This window comes from Notamacropus eugenii, chromosome 5 (assembly GCF_028372415.1).
Source record: "Notamacropus eugenii isolate mMacEug1 chromosome 5, mMacEug1.pri_v2, whole genome shotgun sequence".
NCBI classification, from domain to species: domain Eukaryota; kingdom Metazoa; phylum Chordata; class Mammalia; order Diprotodontia; family Macropodidae; genus Notamacropus; species Notamacropus eugenii.
This window is the reverse complement of record NC_092876.1, coordinates 153105689-153129517: the sequence shown is the minus strand read 5'-3', so window position 1 is coordinate 153129517 and position 23829 is coordinate 153105689. Positions and strand designations below refer to the sequence as shown.

At 40.4% G+C, this 23829-nt stretch overlaps 1 protein-coding gene and 2 long non-coding RNA genes across 8 annotated transcripts in view; 1 reads left to right on the top strand and 2 right to left on the bottom strand.

The window, feature by feature from the left end:
- Positions 1-3643, bottom strand: part of LOC140505353 (uncharacterized) — a 38451-nt gene extending 34808 nt beyond the window's left edge. The window contains exon 1 of the long non-coding RNA XR_011967462.1: positions 3336-3643. This is a non-coding gene — a long non-coding RNA (uncharacterized lncRNA). The remainder of the gene's footprint in view (positions 1-3335) is intronic.
- On the bottom strand, positions 466-1247 carry LOC140505354 (uncharacterized). The gene is made up of 2 exons (XR_011967464.1): positions 889-1247; positions 466-761 (listed from the first exon to the last, which is right to left on the bottom strand). It is a non-coding gene; the product is annotated as an uncharacterized lncRNA (long non-coding RNA).
- The window catches only part of DYNC2H1 (dynein cytoplasmic 2 heavy chain 1), a 413209-nt gene continuing 390051 nt past the window's right edge, over positions 672-23829 (top strand). For 5 of the 6 annotated variants that reach the window (XM_072611238.1, XM_072611237.1, XM_072611239.1 and 2 more), the window contains exons 1-2: positions 672-1625; positions 22541-22711. In XM_072611238.1, the coding sequence (XP_072467339.1) occupies positions 1431-1625; positions 22541-22711 (366 nt within the window). In that variant the 5' untranslated portion in view covers positions 672-1430. Of the gene's footprint in view, positions 1626-1740; positions 2175-22540; positions 22712-23829 lie in introns of those variants that run through there. The other variant, XM_072611242.1, reaches the window with a different exon arrangement.

Here is a 23829-nt window from a genome sequence, read left to right as displayed (position 1 = left end):
ACCACAGGCTGTGCTTATCTAGTTTTATAGGTGCTCTTGCCTCTGAAATTATGTGTGTAAGGCTGGGGAAGAAGGCAAGTGTGAGTGGGAATGAATGGTACAGAACTGACTAAAGGATATAGAGAAACCAAAGGACTTTAGAAATCATTTTTTTAAACTAATTTTAAATGTGGCAGTCTGCCTAGACTATATCAGGAAATTGAGAACTAGAGAAACAAAGGGACTCAGATTCATTTAAAAAGCTGGTAATACAACTTTTTTTGAGGGAGTAGCAAAGAACGAGAAAAAAGTTGCGCACCATTGATTGGGGAGTGGCTAAATAAATCATGGGACACGAATATAATGGAATATTACTATGTTATAACAAACTAGAAAAAAACTTTTACAGAGAATTATGGGCAAAATTGCATGAACTGATGCAAAGTGGAGTAAGCAGTGCCAGGATACAACATAAATGTGCAATTCTTTTAAAAATATTCTGATTTATTCCACAAATAAAAAATTAAATAAAAATTTAAAAAACGTACACAATAACTAGACTTGGACAAAACAAGCACAAGCAGCTGAACGTAAACCTTGTAAACTTAAAAAGAGCAAGCCCAGTCCCTCCAAAAGATATGAGAAGACACCTCTCCTCCCTTCAGCTCCCTTGAGGGGGTGGGGGTCCACCGGTGTGTCTAGCAGCAGATTTTTTCCGTTTTTCTGAATTATTTTTCCTTCCTCCTTTTCCTTTTTCTTAAAGTTTGTTATAAAGGACAGCGCTTTGGAAATGGGGAGAGAAAGAGATAGAGGGGAAAATTTAGGTGTCGTTTAAAAAAAGGGAGAAAACATTAGATATTTTAAAAAACTGGTAGGACAAAAAGATCAACAGGGAACCTAGGTGTCTACCAAGTATTAACCAAGCCATGGCTAGGCGCGGTCGCTGTTTTCCAGGCCTTTCAGTGGTGTATCACACCGCACTGTAAGGATAAACTAAACGCACACTTCATCGACAGGCGTGACACCGGATTGGAAGAAGCTGCTCGGAATCCGGAGGAGAAACCGCCTAACTGCAGTCAGCCGAGGTTGGAATGGAGGCCGGACGGGGAGGATCGATAGCTGCGCAGGATCGATAGCTGCGGAGGAGCTCCGAGCTAGTCGATCGGCTTCATCTTTGGGCGGACGCGCTCGTTCACATGCGCGCTCCTGCACGTGCGCGCTGCTACACGTGCGCGCTGCTACACGTGCGCGCTCCTACACGCGCGCTCCAGAGGCGCTTTCTGCGCAGCCGTGGTGATCAGTCGCCATAGCGACGGCTCTAGGCAACCGCTAAGCTCTCAGGCCCCCACCCCGGAGCCCGAGTTTCGGCCTTAGCTCGGATCCGTCCCCTACACTTCCCTCCGAACTTCGTCCTTGTTTCTTCCTTCTTTCCCTCCTTCCCCGCCGGGATCATGGCGACCGGAGCGGCAGACGTTCGGAAGCATTTCATCCTCACCACCATCCAGAACTACTTCGGGATGTTGTCGGAGCCCTGCGAGCTGCCTCACCTGCTCAGCTGCGCCGAGGTCAACAACTTCCTGGACGACGGGAACCAACTGCTGCTGCGAGCGCAGCGCCTGGAGACGGGCATCTCCTTGTCCAACACGGTACGCACGGGCTCGGCCTGGTCGCCCGCCTGCCGCCGTGCGCGCCGGGGATGCTGCCGAAGCCCGCGGCTGCCAGGCCGGGCCAGCCCCGAGGTCCCGGAGCCCCGGGGAGCCTCTCCGCCCCTGCGCCTCTGGGCTTCTGCATGACGTGCACCTAACGAACGGGGACGTGCGAGCGTGTGCGGGGAAGGGCTTCAGTCCCCTGCCCGCGGTGTGGTCCGGCCATGGACTTTGGCTCCTTGGGGCCGGGCGTGGGTCTTGTTGGAAGGATGAGGGCACAGAACTTTCTAGGTTTGGGGGGGTTGGTTTGCACTTTACTGAGAATACGTTTAGGATTTTAGCTGGGTAGTTCCCAACAGCGCTTGAAAATTGTTGGAGGTGTAGGAAAGCCTGGACAAGTTACTAATTTTTGGCAACACTAGTACCCCGGCATGGCTGCTTATTCGGAAAGTTGTTCGTGCTCACATTCACCATGGATTAAGAATGAGAATTTCCTTGCTGTTCAGTCATATGTACCCTTCAGGACTCCGTGGGCCATACTGACTATCGGTTTGTTTTCTTTTTTGACAAAGATACTGGAGTGATTTGCCATTTCCTTCTCCAGGGAACTAATGCAAACACAAGTTAAGTTACTTGTCCAGGATAACATAGCAGTAAGTGACTGAGGTCGAATTTGAACTCAGGTCTTCCCGACTTTAAGCCTAGTGCTATATCCACCCAGCCATTTAGCTACCCTAGAGCCATCCAGCTGACTTGAGCCTTCCCACTGCCCTAAGATTTCTTAGTAAAATATAAAAGGCATTACAGAATTTGTTAAGCATCTGTTTGCAACCCACAAGATTCCTTGTGCAAACTGTCTCCCCTCCACATTTCCAATTGGAATTGCTGTGTGGAAACTACCTCCAATAACGGAGATTGGCAACTTCTGAAATTTACAAGGATTTTTGTTGTTATTTTTGGATTTTTTGAGACTGAGTCTCCTTATCCTGAGGGAAACGCAGGGGCTGCTCATGACCAGAACAGCACAAAGGCTTTAATTAAGCCCTTTTTTGATGTGGGCGTGTGAGCCTCTCCTAAGGCAGCTTAGTGTGGACATCCACTGAATTGACTACAATTCAAAATTCTAGATTTCAGAACTCTTACAATACACCTAGACTATATACTACACTGTACAGTCTACTATACACCAATCTTTGCCCTCTCCCAGTAGTAGGGATTACAGTAATTGTAATTTACAATTTACACTAAAATTTACATCCGCTAGTAAGAAGTTTTCTGACCTTCCTGTGATAACACTCAGTCAAAGACTAGACTTGGATGAAGGGCATGTGACTCCAAGGCTGACCTAAATTGACTAGGACAAGTTGCCTCTTATTTATTTCATGCCATTTTTCAAAATAGTTTTTTTTTTTAAAGTTAGTGCTTTTACTTCCCCCCTCTCTTACAGTTCAGTAATAACTAGCATTTATGTAGCTCTTTAAAGTTTGCAAAGCCCTTTACAAATATTATCAGATTTTATCACCACACCAACTCTTTAGAAGTATTATTATCCCCATTTTATAGATGAGGAAACTGAGGCAAAAAGGTTAAGGGATTTGCTTGGTATCACACATTTAGCTAATAAATGACTGGGGCAGGATTTGAACTCAGGTCATCCTCATTCTAGACTGTAGGCTCCATTCCGTAAGTAAGTTGCTGTAAAATACTTACATTTACATATGGCCTTGAGATTTACAAAGGATTTCATTCCTCCCTCCAGAATCAATGTTTTGTATGGCATTTAAAGTCCTGGCCCATTTCTACTGTTCCAGTCTTCTTATACTTTATTCTTTTCCTTCCACTGTGATCCAGCTACACTGGTCTTCCTGCTGTAATTTGCACAGGACACTCCATTTTCCCATTCTGGATCTTTTTTTCCACAGGCTCCATGCCATTTGCCTGGGGGAATGCTCTGTCTCCTCAGCTCCACCTCCTGGCTTCTCTGGCTCCTTTCAAGACTGCTCATAGGGAAGAGAATAAGCATTTATATACCACCTACTAAGTGCAAGACATTGTACTAAGGGCTGTTTAAATGTCTCATTTGATCCTCTCAGTCACCCTGAGAGGTAGGTGCTATTATTAGTCTCATTTTACAGATGAGAAAACTGAGGGAAATTAAGTATGGCATAGCTAGTAAGTATCTGAGGCTGGATTTGAACTCAGTTCTTCCTGATGTCAGGTCTAGTGTTCTATCACTGTACCACCTAGTTGCTCTTAGGTGGGCAGGAAGCATTTTCTGGTCCATCATTGTTAGTGCTTTCCACTGAGATTATCTTCCATTTATATTGCATATATCTTAGGAGTGTTGCATAATTATTTGCATGTTGTCTCCCTCTTACAATGGTATGAACTTCGAGGGCAGGGGCCTTCTTTGTCTCCTGGGTACTTGACACAGTTATAATAATAAGGGCTTGATAACTGCTTATTGATTGACTGACTACAGCCCTATGACATAGTGCAGGTCTTATTATAACCATTTTCCAGAAGAGGAAAGAAACTCAGACAGGTAAATAATAACACATCTATATGGTTTTTAATGTTAACAAAACATTTTACAGACAGTACTTCATTTGTTTATTACAATGGTCCTTTGAGCTAGGTAGGATTTTTATTCCCATTTTATAGATCAAGAAATTGAGGTTCACAGCCTACAGTAACTTGTAGAGCTAAGATTTGAATCCAAGTTTCTTTGACTGGAAGTTCAGTGCCCTTTCTACTACAGAACATCTGGAGAGGACTAGGCAGAGTGATTTGAATAACTGCTATATTCTACTACACCTGTGATACTGTTATTAATTTTTGTGATTTTCAGTTCCTTATTGAAGAATAGTTAATTAATACAAATTTATGCAGAATTCAGTATTCAGAAAAGTGTCACCGAGATTGGAAAAAAAAACAACCTTTAAGCAGAGTTTCACAGTGAGATTCAGGGAGTAAAGATTTGTATGACAGCATGTAAGAAAAGACAGAAATTATTTGAAAAGTATTAAAAGGCAGTGTTTGCATTTAGGATTTTATTTATTTTTAAACTTTAGTTTGGGGGCTTAAGGACCTTTGGGAAAAAGGGAAAGAAAGACCATAATTGCTTGCTATTTTTACATTTTATGGAAGAATTAGAAATCCTTTTGGAAACCGCTCATTTGACTTTTTCTTTTGACAGAGTGGTTACCACAGTGACCAACCTCTCCAGTAACAGGCACGTATAGTATATGTGCTAATGCACTCTTTGGTTTAACTAGTGGCTAAATCTTTAATTTAGCTCATTTCCTGCCTTTCTTTAGGATGAAGCCAGGTTGAGCTTGATGACTTTCAAGGTCCTTTTCAAATCAAAGATGCTGTGATTCTGAAACTCATTACTTTGATGTTATAAAAAAGGCTTGACTGCCAAATTTGACTGCTGTTTCAAAACAAGTTTAGAGTGTACGCAGGAAGTTATATGGAGAAAAAGTATTCTTGGTTGTTTTTTCTTAAAATGTGTGAGAGAAAGGAGTATAATTCAGCCACCATTTATTAAATTTCTATTTTGTGCAAGACATCATGGTAGATGCTAGAGACAGAAATATAAAAAACAAAATAGTTCCTGTCCTCCAGGGGCTTACAGTTGAATGGAAGGTCACAATGTGTACATAAATGATTACAGAATAAGGAAAATTGAGAAGGGAGAGATCACTAACAACTGTGGAAAGGCTTCTATGAACTGGTTTTCTTATGTCTTGAATTCGAGGCTGTTCACCATCCTCATTGTCCTCCTCTGGACGTTCTCCAACATATTAATGCCCTTCTAACTATGGTGCCCAGAATTGAGTGCAATATCACATGAGGTCTGATAAGGGCAGTTACAGTGGGATGCATTGTTCTTGTTTTCTTTGCCCTTCCTAATGCAGCTCAAGATTGCATTAGCATTTTGGCCGCTTCATCCCATTGCTAACTTATACTGTGCTTGTTGTCTACTGAAATCCCCAGATCCTTTTCAAAATCATTGCTGTCTATCCAGGCTTCTTCTAAGTTTCATTTGTGGAACTGATTTTTTTTGTTCCCATGTGTAAGATTTTATATTTTTCCTTATTGAATTTCATCTTATGTTCAACCCAGTACTCTCGTCTGTCCAGATGCTTTTGGATTCTGTCATCCAGTGTGTTAGCTATCCTTTTTAGTTTTGTGTCTTCTCCACATATGTTGAGCATACTATCTATGCTTTTATTTAGGTCAGTGATAAATGTTAAACAGCATAGGACTGAGCATAGATCCGTGGAGTACTAAGCTAGGAACCTTCTGCCATGTTGTCTGCTATTCTTTGAGTCTGACTGTCCAACCATTTCATAATACATCAGATTGTATTATTGTCCAACCCATATCCTTCCATCTTCCCCACAAGAATAATATGAAATACTTTGTTGACAACTTTGCTAACAGCTATATCCTCAGCATTCCCCTGAACTATTATTTTAGTTACCTGTCATAAAAGGAAATGAGGTTGGTCTGGCATGAATTGGAATGAATGGTGAACTCGTGTGGATTCTTTGTCATCACTGTTTCCCTTTCTAGATATTTGCTGGACTTCTCTGTTTATGGTCCCTTGAAGAATTTTCCAGGATTTGAAACCATTTGCATTTGAGCATAAGAATGACATTATCAGACATGGGCCAGAGAATTTTGATTCAAAAATAAATTGTATCAGAGAGGGGAGAGACTAGAAACAGGGAGAACAATTAGGAGATCACTAGAATAGTCTCAGTGATGCAGACCCAATTGTAGAGTTGTGGAGAGAATGGAATCTATATGAAAGATGTGGTAGACGTAAAACCAGAAAAAATTGGCAGTTTCTTGAATTTGGAACTTGGGAGAAAGAATAGTCTCTAAGGTTACAAAACTGAGTAACTGAGAGAAGGATGGCCTCCAGTGAACTAGGGATATGTGGTGGAAGTTCAGTATGATAGATAAAATGAATTTGGTTTTAGAGATGTTGAATTTGAGATGTTTGTGGTACAGCAAGGAGGAGCCATTCTATGGGCAGTTGACAGGAGATGTCTGGAATTCAGTTCAGAATTGAGAGCTGGATATATAGATCTGTAAATCATCTGTATGGAAATAAAACCTGAACCTGTGAGAGGTAAGAAAACATCTAAAACATAATGTGGAAAGACAAGAGAGAAGATGGCTTGTGACAGAATCTTGGGGAGCACCAAGAGGCAGGAGATGGGTGATGATCCAGCAAAGGAGACTAAAAAAGAAAGGCATAATTATGGAAACCAGGGAAGAAAGAGGGTCCAAGAGGAGCAGGTGGTTAGCAGTATCGAGACCTAGGCTTGATCAAGGGAAGTCAAGAAGGATGAGAGCTGAGAAAAGACAATTGAATTCCATAATTAGAGAGTTAAACATATCATCTTTTACAGTAGATTCAGTTTTAAATTATGAAGACCTATTGTGGCCGGTGTCAAATATTTATTCCAGAGACAAGATGCAGAAGTGTGAATATTTTTGTTATAAAAATGTGGCATCACTTTGTCAGAAAATAAGCATTTATTAGAGTTTATTATATGCCAAGTACTGTGCTAAGCACTGGGGATACAAAGAAAGGCAAAACCATTAATCTTGTCAGTGTGTGAAAACTCATGGCTAAAATCAAGAAAAAGCAAGAAAAGTTACTATGGTCATTATTACAAATTGTCTGCTCCCCTCACAATTGTCACTTTGTTTTAAAGCTTTCAAAAGCATAGAATTTCATTTTCGGGGAGAGGAAACTAAATTGATTGTGGGAACTGAACTACAAAAACTTTTCCTTTGGACTTGCATATTTTTCAGATCCTGAAAAAAGTACTTTTAATTGTCCTACTTAAAACAGGCCTAATTTAAAGAAATCTAGTTTAATTCATGTGTCACCTTGATTAAAAAGTGTGATGCGTAAAATACCTTTATAGGACATTTTGAGGTAGGATCTGTGGAAATGATTTTATATTTGTAGGAAAACATAAGCTATTTGTGCTAAGAGCGCTTTTGTGTTCAGTTAAAATCTCCTTTGTGTTGGAAAGAGATACTCGTGGTTATATAGGAGACATATTTGGAATTGTAATTTGATTGAAATTGTTTCAGAGAAGGCTAAAGCATTGCAAAATGAGGAAAATGACCTTTTGGGGGACCTATTATAAGAAGCAGCTGAATAAGATCATTCTGAGATGGCACTGGAAGGAAAAGAATAAAACGGAATGAGGTAGATCTGGGGATGTTACCATGGTGATATGTTCTTATCATCGGTGACACTAGCTCCATATCCAGGTCAGGCCAGGTGGTGGCTGGGGCGTGGGTGGGGCTTTCAGGGACTGCTCCAGAACTCATCAGATCAGACTATTGTTTCCGGTGGTCAGGCTCCAAATGGGGCATCATGCTACAAGTGGAACTCCAAAGGTCTGAGTCCATCCAGATTTTCAGTGTCCTATTGGCTTGAAGTCATTTGTAGAGCTCCTCCTATCCACCTGTACTCTGTTTGTACTTATTTCCTTGATGGGTGGCAAATTCCTACCTCCTTTTAGTCTGTCCCTATGATGCTGAATCTCTAACTGTCAAAAATCCCACTGCCCAAACGCTGATGGCGGCTCTTGTATTTCTTTCCTTCCCTTTTGTCCCCTCTCCCCAACCCCTGATATCCCATTCCAAATCTACTAGCCCCTTCAACTGACCCCTTCAGAATTTCTCTTCTATAATTAGCAAACTTTTCCTTCATTTTAGACATCTTTACTGCTTCTTCCATCTTCTGCCACTCACTAAGACCTGGCTCTCCCTAGATGACATTATATCCCAGGCCCCATTCTTTCCAGTGTTGTTTAATATGTTAAAATATGTTAATATTTTCTCATACACCTTACCCTCCCAGTTCCTCAGTCTGCTGAACTCCCATGACTTACTCTTCCCATTCCATAGGTACACATAGGTACACTCTTCTGTGATGAAGAATGTTGAAATTCCTTTGTCCAGTCATAATCTCTTGTTGTTTTATTCCTATGTCACAGTCCCATTAACCTATTTGTTTTTACTATGACCTCTGATCTTGCTTCCTTAGTACTTTCCTTCAGTTTTGTTAATCTCTTCTTTTATTTTCAAGAATTTCTAATTTGGTTTTTTATTGGAGATTTTTAATTTGTTCCTCTTTTAGATTTTTTGGTTGCATGCTCAATTCATTGATCTCATTCTATATTATATATTGATTATATTATATTGTATTATCTTGTGTTATATTACATTGTATTATATTGTGTTATATTATTTATAATTCTCTATTTTATTCATGTAAGCATTTAAAGATAGAAAATTTCCCCTTAGTACTGCTTTGGCTGCATCCCATAAATTTTAATATGTTGTCTCTTTATTGACATTCTCTTTGATGAAGGTATTGATTGTTTCCATCATTTATTGCTTGACCCACTCAATTTTAGGATTAGATTATTTAGTTTACAATTAATTTTTAATCTCTCTTTTCGTGGCTCCTTATTACACATAATTTTTCTTGCATCGTGATCTGAAAAGGATACATTTAATATTTCTGCCTTTCTGCCTTTGATTATGGGGTTTTTAAATACATGAATACATGGATAGTTTTTGTGTAGGTGCCATGTACTGCCAAGAAAAAGATATATTCCTTTCTATTCTCATTTAGTTTTCTCCAGAGGTCTATCATATCTAGTTTTCTAAAGTTCTATTCATCTTAACTTCTTCCTTGTTTTGTTTTCTTTGTTTATTTAGATTTATCTAGTTCTGAGAGGGGGAGGTTGAGGTCCCCCACTAGAATAGTTTTGCTATTTTTTCCTGTAACTCACTTAATTTTTCCTCTAAGAATTTGAATGTTATACCACTTGGTGCATATATATTTAGTCTGCTTCATTTGTCCATGGTATCTTTTGGCAAGATGTAGTTTCCTTCCTTATCTCTTTTAATTAGATCAGGTTTTGCTTTTGCTTTGTCTGAGATGAGGATTGCTATACCTGCTTTTTTTTTTTTTACATTAGCTGAAGCATAGTATATTTTGCTCCAGACTTTTGCCTTCACTCTCTGTGTATCTCCCTGCTTCACATGTATTATAAACAACATATTGTAAGATTCTGGTTTTTAATCCAGATTTAATCCAGATAATGCTGCCATCCATTTCTGTTTTATGAGAAAGTTTATGCCATTCACATTCACAATTATGATTACTGTGTATTTCCCTCTATCCTATTTTTCCCCCTCTTTATACTTTTCTCTCCTTTCACCCTGTCCCTCCTCACCAGAGTTTTGCTTCTGACCACCACCTCAGTGTGACTTACCTTCTATCAGTTCCTCTCCCTTTTCTTTCCCCTTCCCCTCCTACTTCTGCCCTCCCTTTTTCCCTCTCTTTTATTTTATTATTATTAAATTATTTTATTTGTTTTCAGTACAATCATTTCCATGTATATTAGACTGCCTTCTCTTTTAACAGGCCCTCTACTCCCTTTTCTTTCTCCTTTCCCCTCCTACTCACCTACAGGGTAAGATAAATTTCTATACCCAACTGAGTATGTATGTTTTTCCCTTTGAGCCAAATCTGGTTAGACTAAGGTTCAAACAGTGTTCACTTTGCTCCCTTTTTTCTCTCTATGGTAATATGTCTTTTTTACCTCTTCATGTGATGTAATTTATTCTATTTTGCCTTCTCCTTTCCTCTTTCTTCAGCACAATCCTTTTTTCACCCCTTAATATATTTTTTTTATATTACATCAAAGTCAGCTTATACGCACACCCTCTGTCAACATATATTTCTTCTAACTGCCCTAATAGAGATATGGTTCTCAAGAGTTATAAGTACATATTCCCATGTAGGTATGTAAACAGTTTAACCTTATTGAATAATGTGTTTTTCTTTCTTTCTTGTTTGTTTACATTTTTATGTAAATACAACTTGAGTTGTGTATTTGAAGATTGAATTTTCTGTTCAGTTCTGGTCTTTTCATCCGAAAAGTTTGAAAGTCTCCTATTTCATTGAATAAAAATTTCAGTTTTGCTGTGTAGTTGATTCTTGGTTGTAATCCAAGCTCCTTTGCCTTGTGGAATATCATATTCCAAGCCCTCTCATCCTTTAATGTAGAAGCTTCTAAGTCCTGTGTAATTCTGACTGTGGCTTATTGATATTTGAATTGTTTCTTTCTGACTGCTTGCAGTATTTTCTCCTTGACCTGATAATTTTCAAAATGGGGTATGATATTCCTTGGAGTTTTCATTTTGGAATTGGTGGAGTCTTTCGATGACTGTCTTATTCTGTGGTTATAAGATAGCAGGGCAGTTTTCCTTGATAATTTCTTTAAAGATTCTGTCCAGACTCTTTTCTTGATCATGGCTTCAGGTAATCCAGTAATTCTTAAATTATCTCTTCTGGATCTGTTTTCTAGGTCAGTTGTTTTTCCATTACGTTTTGTTCTATTTTTTCATCCTTCTGATTTTATTAGACTAATTCTTGATGTTTCATAAAGTCATTGACTTCCATTCACCCAATTCTACTTTTTAAGGAATTGTTTTCTTCAATTTGCTTTTGTACCTGTTTTTTAAATTTATTCAATTCCACTTTTAAAGGAATTGTTTTCTTCAGTGGATTTTTTTTTCCCATTTGATCATTATATTTTTTAAAGAACTGTTTTCTTCAGTCAATTTTTGTCCTTCCTTTTCCAAGCTGTTGACTCTCTCTTGCATACTTCTCATTTCTTTTCTCAATTTTACTTCTACCTCTCTTATTTGACTTTTAAAATTCTTTTTGAGCTCTTTCAAGAAGACTTTTTGGGCTTGACACAAATTCATATTCCCCTTTGGGGTTTCTGATGTGGGTACGTTGACAGTGTTGTCCTCTTTTGAGTTTGTGTTTGATCTTCCCTCTTACCATAGTAATTTTCTATGATCAAGGTTCTTTTTTGCCTGTTTCTTGGCTTTTAAAGTTGAGCTCTCTGCTACTGGGACATAGGGGGCACCAAACTTCTTGTGCTGGGGGACTGGGGCCTGGTCACTAGCCTTCTGCACAGGAGCTTCAGGTGCTGGAGACTTGCCCACTGTGCTGCTGGGGTAGCTTGGCCTAATTGTGCCTATTGTGGGGTGAGGGGGCATGGGTCTGGGGCTGTTTGCTTTCTGTGCTGGGGCTGGAAGCTGATTAGACTAAGGTTCAAACAAGGCCTTCTGTGCTAGGGCTGGCCTGCTGTGCCACTGGGCTGCTGAGCCAGGACCTAGGGGCCTCGGTTACTGATTTGTTTTGTGGCTAAGAACCTCTTACTGGCTTTCCTGGACATGATCTGCATTGGGCTGCACTCCACTTTTGCCCAAGTGAGACAGACCTTTTCTGAAATCCTAAGTTATCTAAAGCTGAAAAATTGTTTCACCCTGTCTTTTTGTAGGTTCTGTTGCTCCAAAATCTATTTAGAGGCTCTATTTAATGTTGTTTCTGAGGGAAACTGGGGAAAGTTCACGCAATTTCCTGACTTTTATTTGCCATCTTGGCACACCCTCAGTACTTTCTCTCATCATCACTTCTGCCATAGCCATATTCTTCTCTCTTCCTCCTTAGTGAACCAATTCAGTTGTATATTCTCTTCCACTCTGGAGACCTGGAAACTCATGATGCTGGGAGATTTCATCAGCTTTGGTAGTGGTGGTGTTTTTCAGTTGTTTCAGTCATGTCCAACTCTTTTTGACTCCATTTGGGGTTTTCTTGGCAAAGATACTGGAATGCTTTGTCATTTCCTTCTCAAGCTCATTTTACAGATGGGAAAATTCAAGCAAACAGGGTTAAGAGACTTGCCCAGGGTCACACACCTAGTAAATGTCTGAGACCACATTTGAATTCAGGTCTTCTTGACTTCGGGCCTGATACTCTATGTCCATTGCGCCAGCTAGCTGCCCCTGGTGCCTATGTTTTTGGCACATAATAGGTGCTTAATAAAATATTTATTCACTAAGTGATTGATTGAAGTCCCTTGTTCCTTAGTCCTTGTTCCTTGTTCCCTTGGCCAGGATCATGTTTTGTGAAACCCTGATCTTGAATCATTCCTACCATCCATCTTCTTTCTTACCTACTCATGAATTGTTGAATGGAGTTGGAGGAAGTCATGAAACAGGGTTGTCTAGGTCCATTGCATATTCATATTATTTAATATCAGTTGGTGCCAGGCCTAGAGGCCTAAGGGCTACCCGAGTCTTACCTTACCTCTATCACAGGTCTTCGGCTGGCCAAACCGGATAAACGTATGAGAGAAGAGACTTTCCGGAGTCGAACAAGGGTTAAGCTTTATTCAGGGTCTCGGTTACATGTGCAGGGGAAGCTCTTCCTTAGGAGGGAGAGAGAAAATCTCCCAAGGAGGCAAAGATCTTATGATAAGAGATTGGAAGCAGAAGTGTAAGTGGGGAGAGAGGGGGAGGGGAGAGCGAAGAGAGGAAAAACGGAGCCCTCTGTCCTGTCAGGGCCCCTCCGCGCTAAGAGCGCCTTCAGGCTTTCCTGACCCTAATTAAGCTCTCCGGCCATGTAGTTTGCACCTGAATACCGTGCCTATTAGATAACAATAGGTGTGCCCAGACCCGGGCCAATCTTGAGGGCGGGGAGAGCTCTCTCCCATCACGTTTCTCACGGGAAGAGGCGGAAATACACGAGATAGCTCGGTCTCACTCCTCGATTCCCTGCTGTTTTCTGGGGGGCCTCATGAGAACTCTAAGATTTAGAAGTTCCCACTTTTACCCGCCCGAGACTGTCCACATGGAATTGAGCTTCCATCCCCAACATCTCCCCTTTTTTGTTTTGCGCAGAGCACACCTGGCTCTAGAGCAAATAGCGGCTGGAGGCTGAGTGGGTTAGGAAGGCCTTTAGCATATGAGTACCCCACAACAAGAGCTTCATTTACACAGAAATCCGCAGCTAGCACAACTGACAAAGAGAGGCATCCAACAAAACAAAGATGAAACTAAATGGCTGAATTACAACAAGGGGAAGGGCAATCACTAATTCCAAAGCATATTCTAAGAGAAGTAGCTCAGTGCTGGCGCCTTACACATCACCACCCACTCAGTCATGCAAATGGATCTCAACGGCCAAGCCTGTGGTATTCAGGCGAAAAGTTGGTCACCTCCCCCCATGTGTCCTGGGTTTGTGATGCCAAAGTCCTCCTTCAGCCGCTGAAAGGAGATGCCTAGATGGAGTGGGCAGCAATGTCAGTGGTTGGGATGAGTGCTGCTTCCTCTCTGGGCAGCAAGGTTAAAGCTGTCAGCAGCAGACTCAGGTGGTGCATGGTCCTTCTCTGGGGTCTCCGGGGTCGTCGCTTCCGGTGTCTCCATCGTCTCCGACACCGGTTTCCACCTACGGATCCTTCTAATGGGAATCCAAGCGTCCCCTTTTCCTGTGGAGACACAAACATACCCTGGACCCCATATTAGTATCTTATACGGACCTTGCCATTTCCCTGAGGCCATATCCTTTACCATGGCCCATGTGTCCTTATTTCCAGCCTGGGTATTACTTTCCTTGCGGGGTTGTCGTGGAATAGTCACAAAATGTCTCATAGCTGGAGTAGTATGTGAGTTTTTTGAGATATGCAAAAAATTGTGTGTATACACAGCTGTATCAAGCTCTGATTGTGTTAGGCGACCTCTTCCCCTTTTTTGTTTAGCGAGGATCACCTTTAAGGTGAAGTTGATAAGAATGCATACTGGCTGTTTATTTTGGTATTGCTGCTGCCAGGTGCTTACAAATGCTTGATTAACATCTGTAAGGAACCTGAATTTCCCGGATTTTTTCTTTATAACAAACACAGGAGCATTCCAGGGTGCTAATTGCTCCTTAACCAGTATTTGTAGTGCCTGGAGTTTTTCTGGAGTCAGGGGCCATTGCTCCACCCAAATCGGGGTGTCTGACTTCCAATTCAAGGGTGGGGACTCCAGTGCAAATGCAATGGCCCTTACTAAAAATTTGATAGCCTCATCCCCAGGCGGCTCATGATGTCTCTGCCCCAGATGTTAAAACTAAGTCCTGGAATCACCAACGGCCATACGGTCCCTTGGCGATCCTCTGCCTCCCACTTTACTGGGTGCATTGTCTCTAAGGTATTTTGGCACCCTCCTATTCCCCACACTGGTCTCTGGCTTTCTTTGAGCTTCCAGTGCCGGGGTACTGAGCGACCACTAAGGCAGGTCCTATCCGCTCCAGTATGGAGCGTGCTATAAGGAGGCGCAGAGGGAAGACACGGTATGTGCTCTCCTGCCTCGCCTTTCCCATCTGCTAGATGGAGCTCCGAACCTATTTTTTCTCTACACTCCTTAACTTTCTGCTTGCCAGGGTTCTCCCCTCCCCTCTCTCCGCTTCCACTCTCATTCCATTCCTGCCCTGGTCTCTCTGGGCCTTCCAAAAGACTTTTAATCACACTGAATATCAGGAAATCTAAATCCTCCAGCTCCCCGGGGCATTGTTGTTCATAAGCGGTCATTTGTTCTCCGACCGCTCCCCATCTTTCTCTTGATATTCCGGTCTGCTCGAGCCAAGGAGAGACCTTCCAGATCCTTTTACAAAATTCTCGGAGGTCGTTTAACTCTATAGTGACCCCTGCCTCCCTGCATTCCCTGTAAAGTATCTCAGCCCAGACCTCCTGTTCCTCTGGCTTTATTACTGGCAATTGATTCCCCATCCCTGCCCTTTTCCCATGGGTGTGGGAAGCTACACACTCTTTCTCTCCTTCCGAATCTAGGATTCGGGACTCGCGTCTTTCATAGCCCCTTCCGGGTGTCCCAGCCACCCAGGATATCTGCGCTCCTGTCCCTGTTTGGATGCGCCAACTGCCAGGCCTAGAGGCCTGAGGGCTACCCGAGTCTTACCTTACCTGTCCCAGGTCTTCGGTTGGCCAAACCAGATAAACGTATGAGAGAAGAGACTTTCCGGAGTCGAACAAGGGTTAGGCTTTATTCAGGGTCCTGGTTACATGTGCAGGGGGAGCTCTTCCTTAGGAGGGAGAGAGAAATCTCCCAAGGAGGCAAGATCTTACGGTAAGACATTGGAAGTAGAAGTGTAAGTGGGGAGAGAGGGGGAGGGGAGAGTGAAGAGAGGAAAAACGGAGCCTTCTGTCCTGTCAGGGCCCCTCCGCGCTAAGAGCGCCTTCAGGCTTTCCTGACCCTAATTAAGCTCTCCGGCCATGTAGTTTGCACCTGAATACCGTGCCTGTTAGATAACAATAGGTGTGCCCAGACCCGGGCCAATCTTGAGGGTGGGGAGAGCTCTCTCCCATCATGTTTCTCACGGGAATAGTCAGAAATACACGAGATAGCTTGGTCTCACTCCTCGATTCCCTGCTGTTTTCTGGGGGGCCCCATGAGAACTCTAAGATTTAGAAGTTCCCACCTTTACCCGCCCGAGACTGTCCACATGGAATTGAGCTTCCATCCCCAACAAGTTGGGCCCTCACTGCACAGAGTATTTTTAAAAACCCTCTAATTCATATGCTATCTCACTCGTCACAGTAAATGTTCCATTTTTTTCCCCTCTCTTCAACCTTTCCAACGGCCTCTCCTCCCTTTCAGATGAAGACTGCCTCACACTCACTGGGGAAAAAGTAAAAGTAAAGTCATTGATATCTATCTTCTACACTCCTCCTTGTAACCCCTCAGTATCATATTCTACTGTTTCTATCTTTATACTTCTTTCCCTGCTGAGGAGGCATACTTTCTCTCCAAGGACAGCCCCTCTATGTGTACCCTTGATCCCAGTGTCTCATCTTTTCTAGCATATTCTTTTTTTGTCTTTCATTTAAAATTTTTCCTAGTCAGCTGATTCTTTCCCCTGCTGCCTACATACATACCTCTCTGTTTTCCCCATCCTTAAAAAAGCTCTGAGTCTGGACATCCCTGCCAGTTCTTGTCCTATGTCTTTTTCTCCTTAGTTAAACTCTTAAAAAATTAACTCTTGGTAACTCCACTTCTCTTTTTGTATTCTGACTTCTAACCTTATCACCCAACTAAAACTTGCCAAAACTACCAATGAAATAATTGCTAATCTGTTGGCATTTTCTCCATCTTCATCTTTCTAAATCTCTGTAGCATTTTATACTGCTGGCCTAGAGGTAGCAGCTAGGTGGTGCAGTAGTTAGAGCACTAGGTTGGGCTCAGGAACACCTGAATACAAATGTGGCCTCAAATACTTTATAGCTATGTGATCCTGGAAGTTGCTTACTCTCTATTTACCTGTTTCCTCAATTATTTAATGAGGATAACAATAGTACCCACCTCTCAGGGTTGATGTGAGGATAAAATGAGGTAATATTTGTAAAATGCACAGTACCTGGCACATAGTAGGTTCTTAATCAATGCCTGTTTTCTTCCTTCTTGCTTGACTCCCTCTCCTCCTCCTCTTATGTTTTCCTGACATTGCTCTTACTTGCTTCCCTTCTTACCTATCTAACTCTTCCTCAGTTTTCTTCACTCTTCCATTATCTATGTCATGCCAATTAATTGTGATTGTATCCCAAGGCACTGGCCTGGACCCTGTTCTCTTTTCCACATTCTGCCTTGATTACCTCATTAGCTCCCATGAGTTAAATTCTTTCCTTTATATAGATGACTCTCACATCGATATATCCTAGTTATTACCTGTCCTCTAGTCTCACATCATCAACTGCCTACCTTGTGGATATTTCCAACTGAATATCCATAGGTATCTCAGACTTAGCATGTCTACAACAGACTTTGTTATGGTTTTTCTGACCCTTCTCCCTCTTTTGCACGTCCCCATTCCTGTTTTTGTAGCTTTTATTATTTTATTTTTCCTCAGTTAAATGTAAAAACAATTTTTGACATTCGTTTTAAAACTTTGAGTTCTGCATTTTCTCTTTCTCCCTCCCCACCCACCCTCATTGACAAGGCAAGCAATTTGATATAAGTTACACATGTGTAGTCATGCAAAATATATCCTTAATAGTCATGTTGTGAAGGAAAACATAGACAAGAAAAAAAACCTCCAGAAAAATTAACTAAAAAAGTGTGCTTCAATTTGTGTTCAGACACCATCAGTTCTTTCTCTGGAGATGGATAGCATGTTTCATCATAAGTCCTTTAGAGTTGTCTTGGATCATTGTATTGCTGGGAATAGCTAAGTCAGTCACAGCTGATCATCTTACAATATTGCTGTTATTTTGTACACAGTACTTTTCACTTTGTGTTTGCCCATACAAGTCTTTCCAGATTTTTCTGAGAGCATACTGCTCATCATGTCTTATAGGACAATAGTATTCCATCATAATCACATACCTCAACTTGTTCAGCCATCCCCCAGTTGATGGGCAACCTCTCAATTTCTAATTCACTACCCCCAGAAAAGAGCTACTCCAAATACTTTTGTACATAAAGGTCTTTTTTCTTTTTGTTTTTTGTCTCTTTTGGGATACAGACCTAGTAGTGATATTGCTAGGTAAAAGGGTATGCATAGTTTTATAGTCCTTTGGGCATAGTTTGAAGTTGCTCTATAGAGTGGTTGAATCAGTTCACAACTCTACCACCAGTGCATTAAAGTCTTATTTTTCCCATATCCCCTCTAATATTTGTCATTTACTTTTTCTGTCCTATTAGCTACTCTAATAGATATGAGGTGGTACTTTGGAATTGTTTTAATTGCATCTCTCTAATCAGTAGTAAGGTAGAGTATTTTTTTCATATGGTTATAGATAGCTTTGATTACTTCATCTGAAAACTGATCATAACTTTTGATCATTTATTAGTTGGGGAATGGCTCTTATTTTTATAAATTTGACTCAGTTCTCTATATGTTTGAGAAATTAGGCCTTTATCAGAGAAACTGGCCTCAAATTATTTTCACAGTTACTGTTGCTAACTGTGTTTCTCTCCATTCTATTTGCCCCAGCCCCATTTATTCTTCTCACTCTTGCCTTCTCTCTCTTCAAAAGTGTTTTCCTTCTAACTAACCTCCCTCAGCCCTTCCTTCTATCACCCCTCCCCCTTTTTTTATCTCCTTCCCCTCCTACTTTCTTGTAGGGTAAGATAGATTTCCGTACCCAATTGGGTGTGTATGTTATACTCTCTTTAAGCCAATTCTGGTGAGAGTAAGATTCACTCATCTTCCTTCACCTTCCCCCTATTCCCCTCCACTGTAAAAGCTTTTACTTGCCTCTTTTATGTCAGATAATTTATACCGTTCTACCTCTCCCTTTCTCTTTCTCCCAGTACATTCCTCTCTCACCCCTTAAATTTATCTTTTAGATATCATCCCTTCATATTTCACTCACATGTGTGTCCTCTGTCTATATATATATTTCTTCTAAATACCCTAATAATGAAAAAGGTCTTATGAGTAACAAATATCATCTTCCTGTGTAGGAATGTAAACAGTTTAAACTTATTAAGTCCCTTATGATTTTCCTGCTTACCTTTTTATGCTTCTCTTGAGTCTTGAATTTGAAAGTTGAATTTTCTATACAGCTCTAGTCTTTTTATCAAGAATGCTTGAAAGTCCTCTGTCTTGTAAAATGTCCATTTTTCCCTTGAAGGATTATACTCAGGTTTTCTGGATAGATGATTTTTGGTTGTAATTCTAACTCCTTTGCCCTCTGGTGTATCATATTCTAAGCCTTCCAGTCATTTAATGTAGAAGCTACAAAATCTTGTGTTATCCTGACTGTGGCTCCATGATACTTGAATTGTTTCTTTCTGGTGGCTTGCATTTTTTTTCCTTGACCTGGGAGCTCTGGAATTTGGCTATAATATTCCTGGCAGTTTTCATTTTGGGATTTTTTTCAGGAGGTAATCAGTGTATTCTTTTTTTAAAATTTCATTATATTTTTAGTTTTCAATAATCACTTCCATAAGTCTTAAATTTTCTCCCTCTCCCGTTCCCCTCCCTCTCCAAAACAGCTTGCAATCATATATGAGTTCTACATTCTTATTAAACACATTTTCATGTTAGTCATGTTGCATAGAAGAATTAAAATGAATGGGAGAAGCCATGAGAAAAACCAAAACAAAACACAAGAGAAAATAGTCTGTTTCATTCTGTGTTCTGATTTCGTAGTTCTTTCTATTTCTGTTTTATGGATGTGGATGACATTTTGCCTCAAGAGTCCTTTGGGAATGTTTTAGATTCTTGTATTGCTGTGAAAGGCTTAGTCTATCAGAAATAGTTCTCGCCCACTGTGGCTGTTACTGCGTATAATGTTCTAGTTCTGCTCATTTCAGTCAGCATCAGTTCATGTGAGTCCTTTCAGGTTTTCCTGAAGTCTGCCTGTTCATCATTTCTTATAGCTGCCACAGCTACTGCTGATTCCCAAGGCTTACTCCTGGTTTGCTGTGACTGTGGCTGTGCTGGTACGGCCTGTGCTGGACTGTGCTCCACTCTCACCCAGGTGCAACAGACCTTTCCTGCTGACCTTTTCAGTTGTCTTTGATGTCTGTAGACTGAGAGGTCTGGAAACTGCCACTGCTGCCAGTAATTCAGTCACCAAGAGGCCTACTTCCGGTTTTTGGGGGCTTGGTCTGTGCTGGTACTCCTCTCTAACCCTGGTGCAACAGACTTTTCCTGTTGACCTTTCAAGTTGTCTTGGGCTGGAAATTTGTTTCACTTCATGTTTTTGTGGGCTCTGATGCTCTAGAATTTATTTAGAGTAATTTTTTGAAGATTTTTGAAGGGGTTTGGGGGAGAACTCAGGTGAATCCCTGCTTTTACTCTGCCATCTTGGCTCCACCTCACTTTCCTGTTATTGTTGAGGGCACTGACATCCTTCAAGCCATCCTTCACTTCTCCCACTCTTCTCATATATCCAGTCTGTCAGTTGGTTTTGTCATTTTACTCCCCTCCATAACATCTCTGGAATTTGTCACTCACACAGGCAACCTCTTAGTTCAGGACTCCATTACCACTTGCCTGACTATTTCAATAGATTGCTAAATGGTTTCTCGTCCTTGAGCCTCTCCGTTCCAATCTCTCTTTCATATCCCTGCCAAAGTGATTTTCTTAAAATGAAGATCTTACCATACAGCCAGCCTCCCCCAGCCTCCTATAAATTTCACTGGCTCCCTGTTTCCTCTCCACACACTCTTCCATTTGGCAGTTGAAGTTCTGCACAATCTGGCTTCTTCCTACCTTTCTGATCTCCCTGTATGCACTCCTCCATACTGACTTTGTTGCTGTTTCTCATTCTCATTACTCATCCCCCATACTTCTTTGTATTCACTGTCCTCCATGCCTCTCTTTCTTCATTTTTACCTTTTGATATCCCTGGCTTCATTCAAGACTCCAGTCAAGTATCATTCTTCTGTAGGGGCCTTTTCTTGGACTTCTAGGCTATAGTAGTACCTTCTTATCTAAGATTTATCTGATGTTTATCTTGAGTGAATCTTGCATATACTTATATGTCTGCATTTCCCCCCTCCCTCACAATAGAATGTGAGTTCCTTGAGGGCAGGGACTATTTCTTCTTAGTCTTTGTATCTGCAGCCCTGCTGGCTAGCACATAATAGATGTGTAATAAATGATAAATTGGTCTGCCACATTGCTTCTTAAGTATCTGATGTGACATTTTAGAAAATGAAGTTGACAGGAGAGACTGGATGACTAAATATATCTAGAAGAAATCTGTTGGAGATGACAAGAATTTAAAAAGCATTAAGGAATGAGTGTCAAGGGAAAGATTCTGATAGAATAAAAAGGTCATAGACTTTAAAAAGGCAATTAAGAGGTCATTAACTCTTGTGATCTGTGCCTGGTTTTTTACATCTATAAAATATTTGAGAATAGTGTATGTATGATGCTGAGTGAAAGGAGCAGAACCAGGAGAACTTTGTACACAGTAACAGCCACAGTGTACAAGGAAATTTTCTGGTAAACTTGGCCCTTCATAGCAATGCAAGGAGCTAAAGCATTCCCAATGGACTCCTGAGGCAAAATGCCTTCCACATACAGAGAAAGAACTATGAAATTGGACCGCAGAATGAAGCAGAATATTTTGTCTTGTGTTCTGTTCTGTTTTGTTTTGGTTTTTCTCATAGTTTCTCCCATTCATTTTAATTCTTCTATGCAACATGACTAAGGTGAAAATGTATTTAATAAGAATGTATATGTAGAACCATATAAGATTGCATACCATCTTGGGGAGGGGATGGAAGTGATTGTAGAAAACTGAAAAATTAATTAAAAAAAAAGAGAATAGTGTATGTATAAACTGAAGATATCCTTGATGAAAATCTAAGAAGGGGAAAAGCTTTAGCAGGTGATTTTCTAGAGTAGACTACATTTTCAGAGTTATACAATTGACTGAAAAGAGTAGAGAACATGCATAGCATTTATTCTGGTTTGATAATATCTGGCATATACTGAGATAGAGAGGTAGCATGGCATAGAGATGCTTGCTATGTGACCAGGGCAAAGAATGCCAACTCTCCATCCAGAGATCTCCAGTTAGAGTGCTGATTCTTAATACTCAATAGCTTTGTGACTTGGACCAGTCTCATTACCTCTCAGTTTCCCTTTCTTTCAAATGAGAGTGTTGGCCTAGATGGCTTGAGGCCCCCTCTAGCCCTAGCTGTAGGATTCTGTAATTTCTGGGAACTTTCTAATACTGTTGAGGAAAATTAGAGAGGGTTTGCTGATTTGCTTTGGTAAAGGAAGTTTCCACATCAAGAATTCCATAAATAGATGAAATTAAAGGTCATATATATAGTTATACAAAAAAAGAAGGGTTAAATTTCACAAACGCAGGTTTGTTAGGATCAGAAATAGATTGACTCTTGAATTTTACTTATTTTAAATATACTTTTTACTTTTCTTTAAGGGATATAATGATTACATAGAGTTTAGGAAATATTTTTTCAAAATATAATAGCTGTGAAAATATTTAAACTCTTCTCTTTGATCCTTTTAGATTGATGTTGGAGACACAAAAGACAAAGTGTTGGTGTTTTTTAAACTTCGACCTGAAGTTATTACAGAAGATAATGTGCACAATAACATTCTTGTGTCATCTATGTTAGATTCACCTATTAATTCCCTTTATCAAGCAATACGGCAAGTATTTGCACCAATGTTGCTAAAAGTGAGTAGTATGCTTTATTGGTTATATGATTTCCATTTTTCTCCATTGAGAGGCTGTATGACGTGGTGGAGAGAGTGGTGAAAATGAAGCCAGGAAAACCTGAGTTCAAGTATTGACACATATAGACCCTGTCACCCAGAGCAAAGTGGTTTCTAAGTCCATCCAAGCAGTTCTCTGAGACTAGAGCCTGAATTCTCTAGAACAATGTAATGACATGTTTAGGTTGTCTCCTTATACAGGCTTCATTATTAGCTGGATAATATGAGAAATACACTTTTGGAAGAATATAGATATTTAAACATTATGATCATTATTAGTAGCTGTTATTTCTGTTTTTATTTGAAGTTTCACCTCTATTATAGTTAATTTTTAAGGTAAACTTTGCATTGCCAGATAGAGAAATGGGGAAAAGATGAAATGGAAATTTCCCTCTTTATAGTAGATATTATCCAAAAGGCTAAATCATGGATGAGGATATCCTTTTAGTAGAAGCGTTCTAGGGATGTATGTGTGTATGTATGTGTATATATGTGTATGTGTATATGTATGTGTATGTGTGTATTCATATCTATATAAATATATCTAGACATATATAGTTAAAGATATCCAAGTGGAAACTACACATCTTGACGTGTACACATACATGTGTGCGTGCACACATGCACATATGCCTGCACATGCACATACACACATGCACAGATATGCATAATGCACATGCCTGTATAGACATATATATGTACACACATGTATAGATACACACATGCACACATATAGACACAAATATCTTTGCCATGTAAATGCATGTTTTATGTATGCATGCCTATAATAAATACATACATACATATGTTTGCATATCTCAGACCCACATTTATAGAATAATTTAAAGTTTTCAAAGCACTTTCCTTATAATTCTCTTTTGAGGTAGATAGTTGTATTATTATCATTCCCTTTTTATAGATGAGAAAATTAAGATACTGTGAGTTTAAGAGAATCTTTTCACAGTCACATAGTAAATGTCTGAGGAAAATTTCAAACTTGGAGTTGATTGATTGTATGTGGTATAGTGGATAGAGCGATAGAGCATGAGCCACAGGACAACTTAGGTTCACATGCCACTT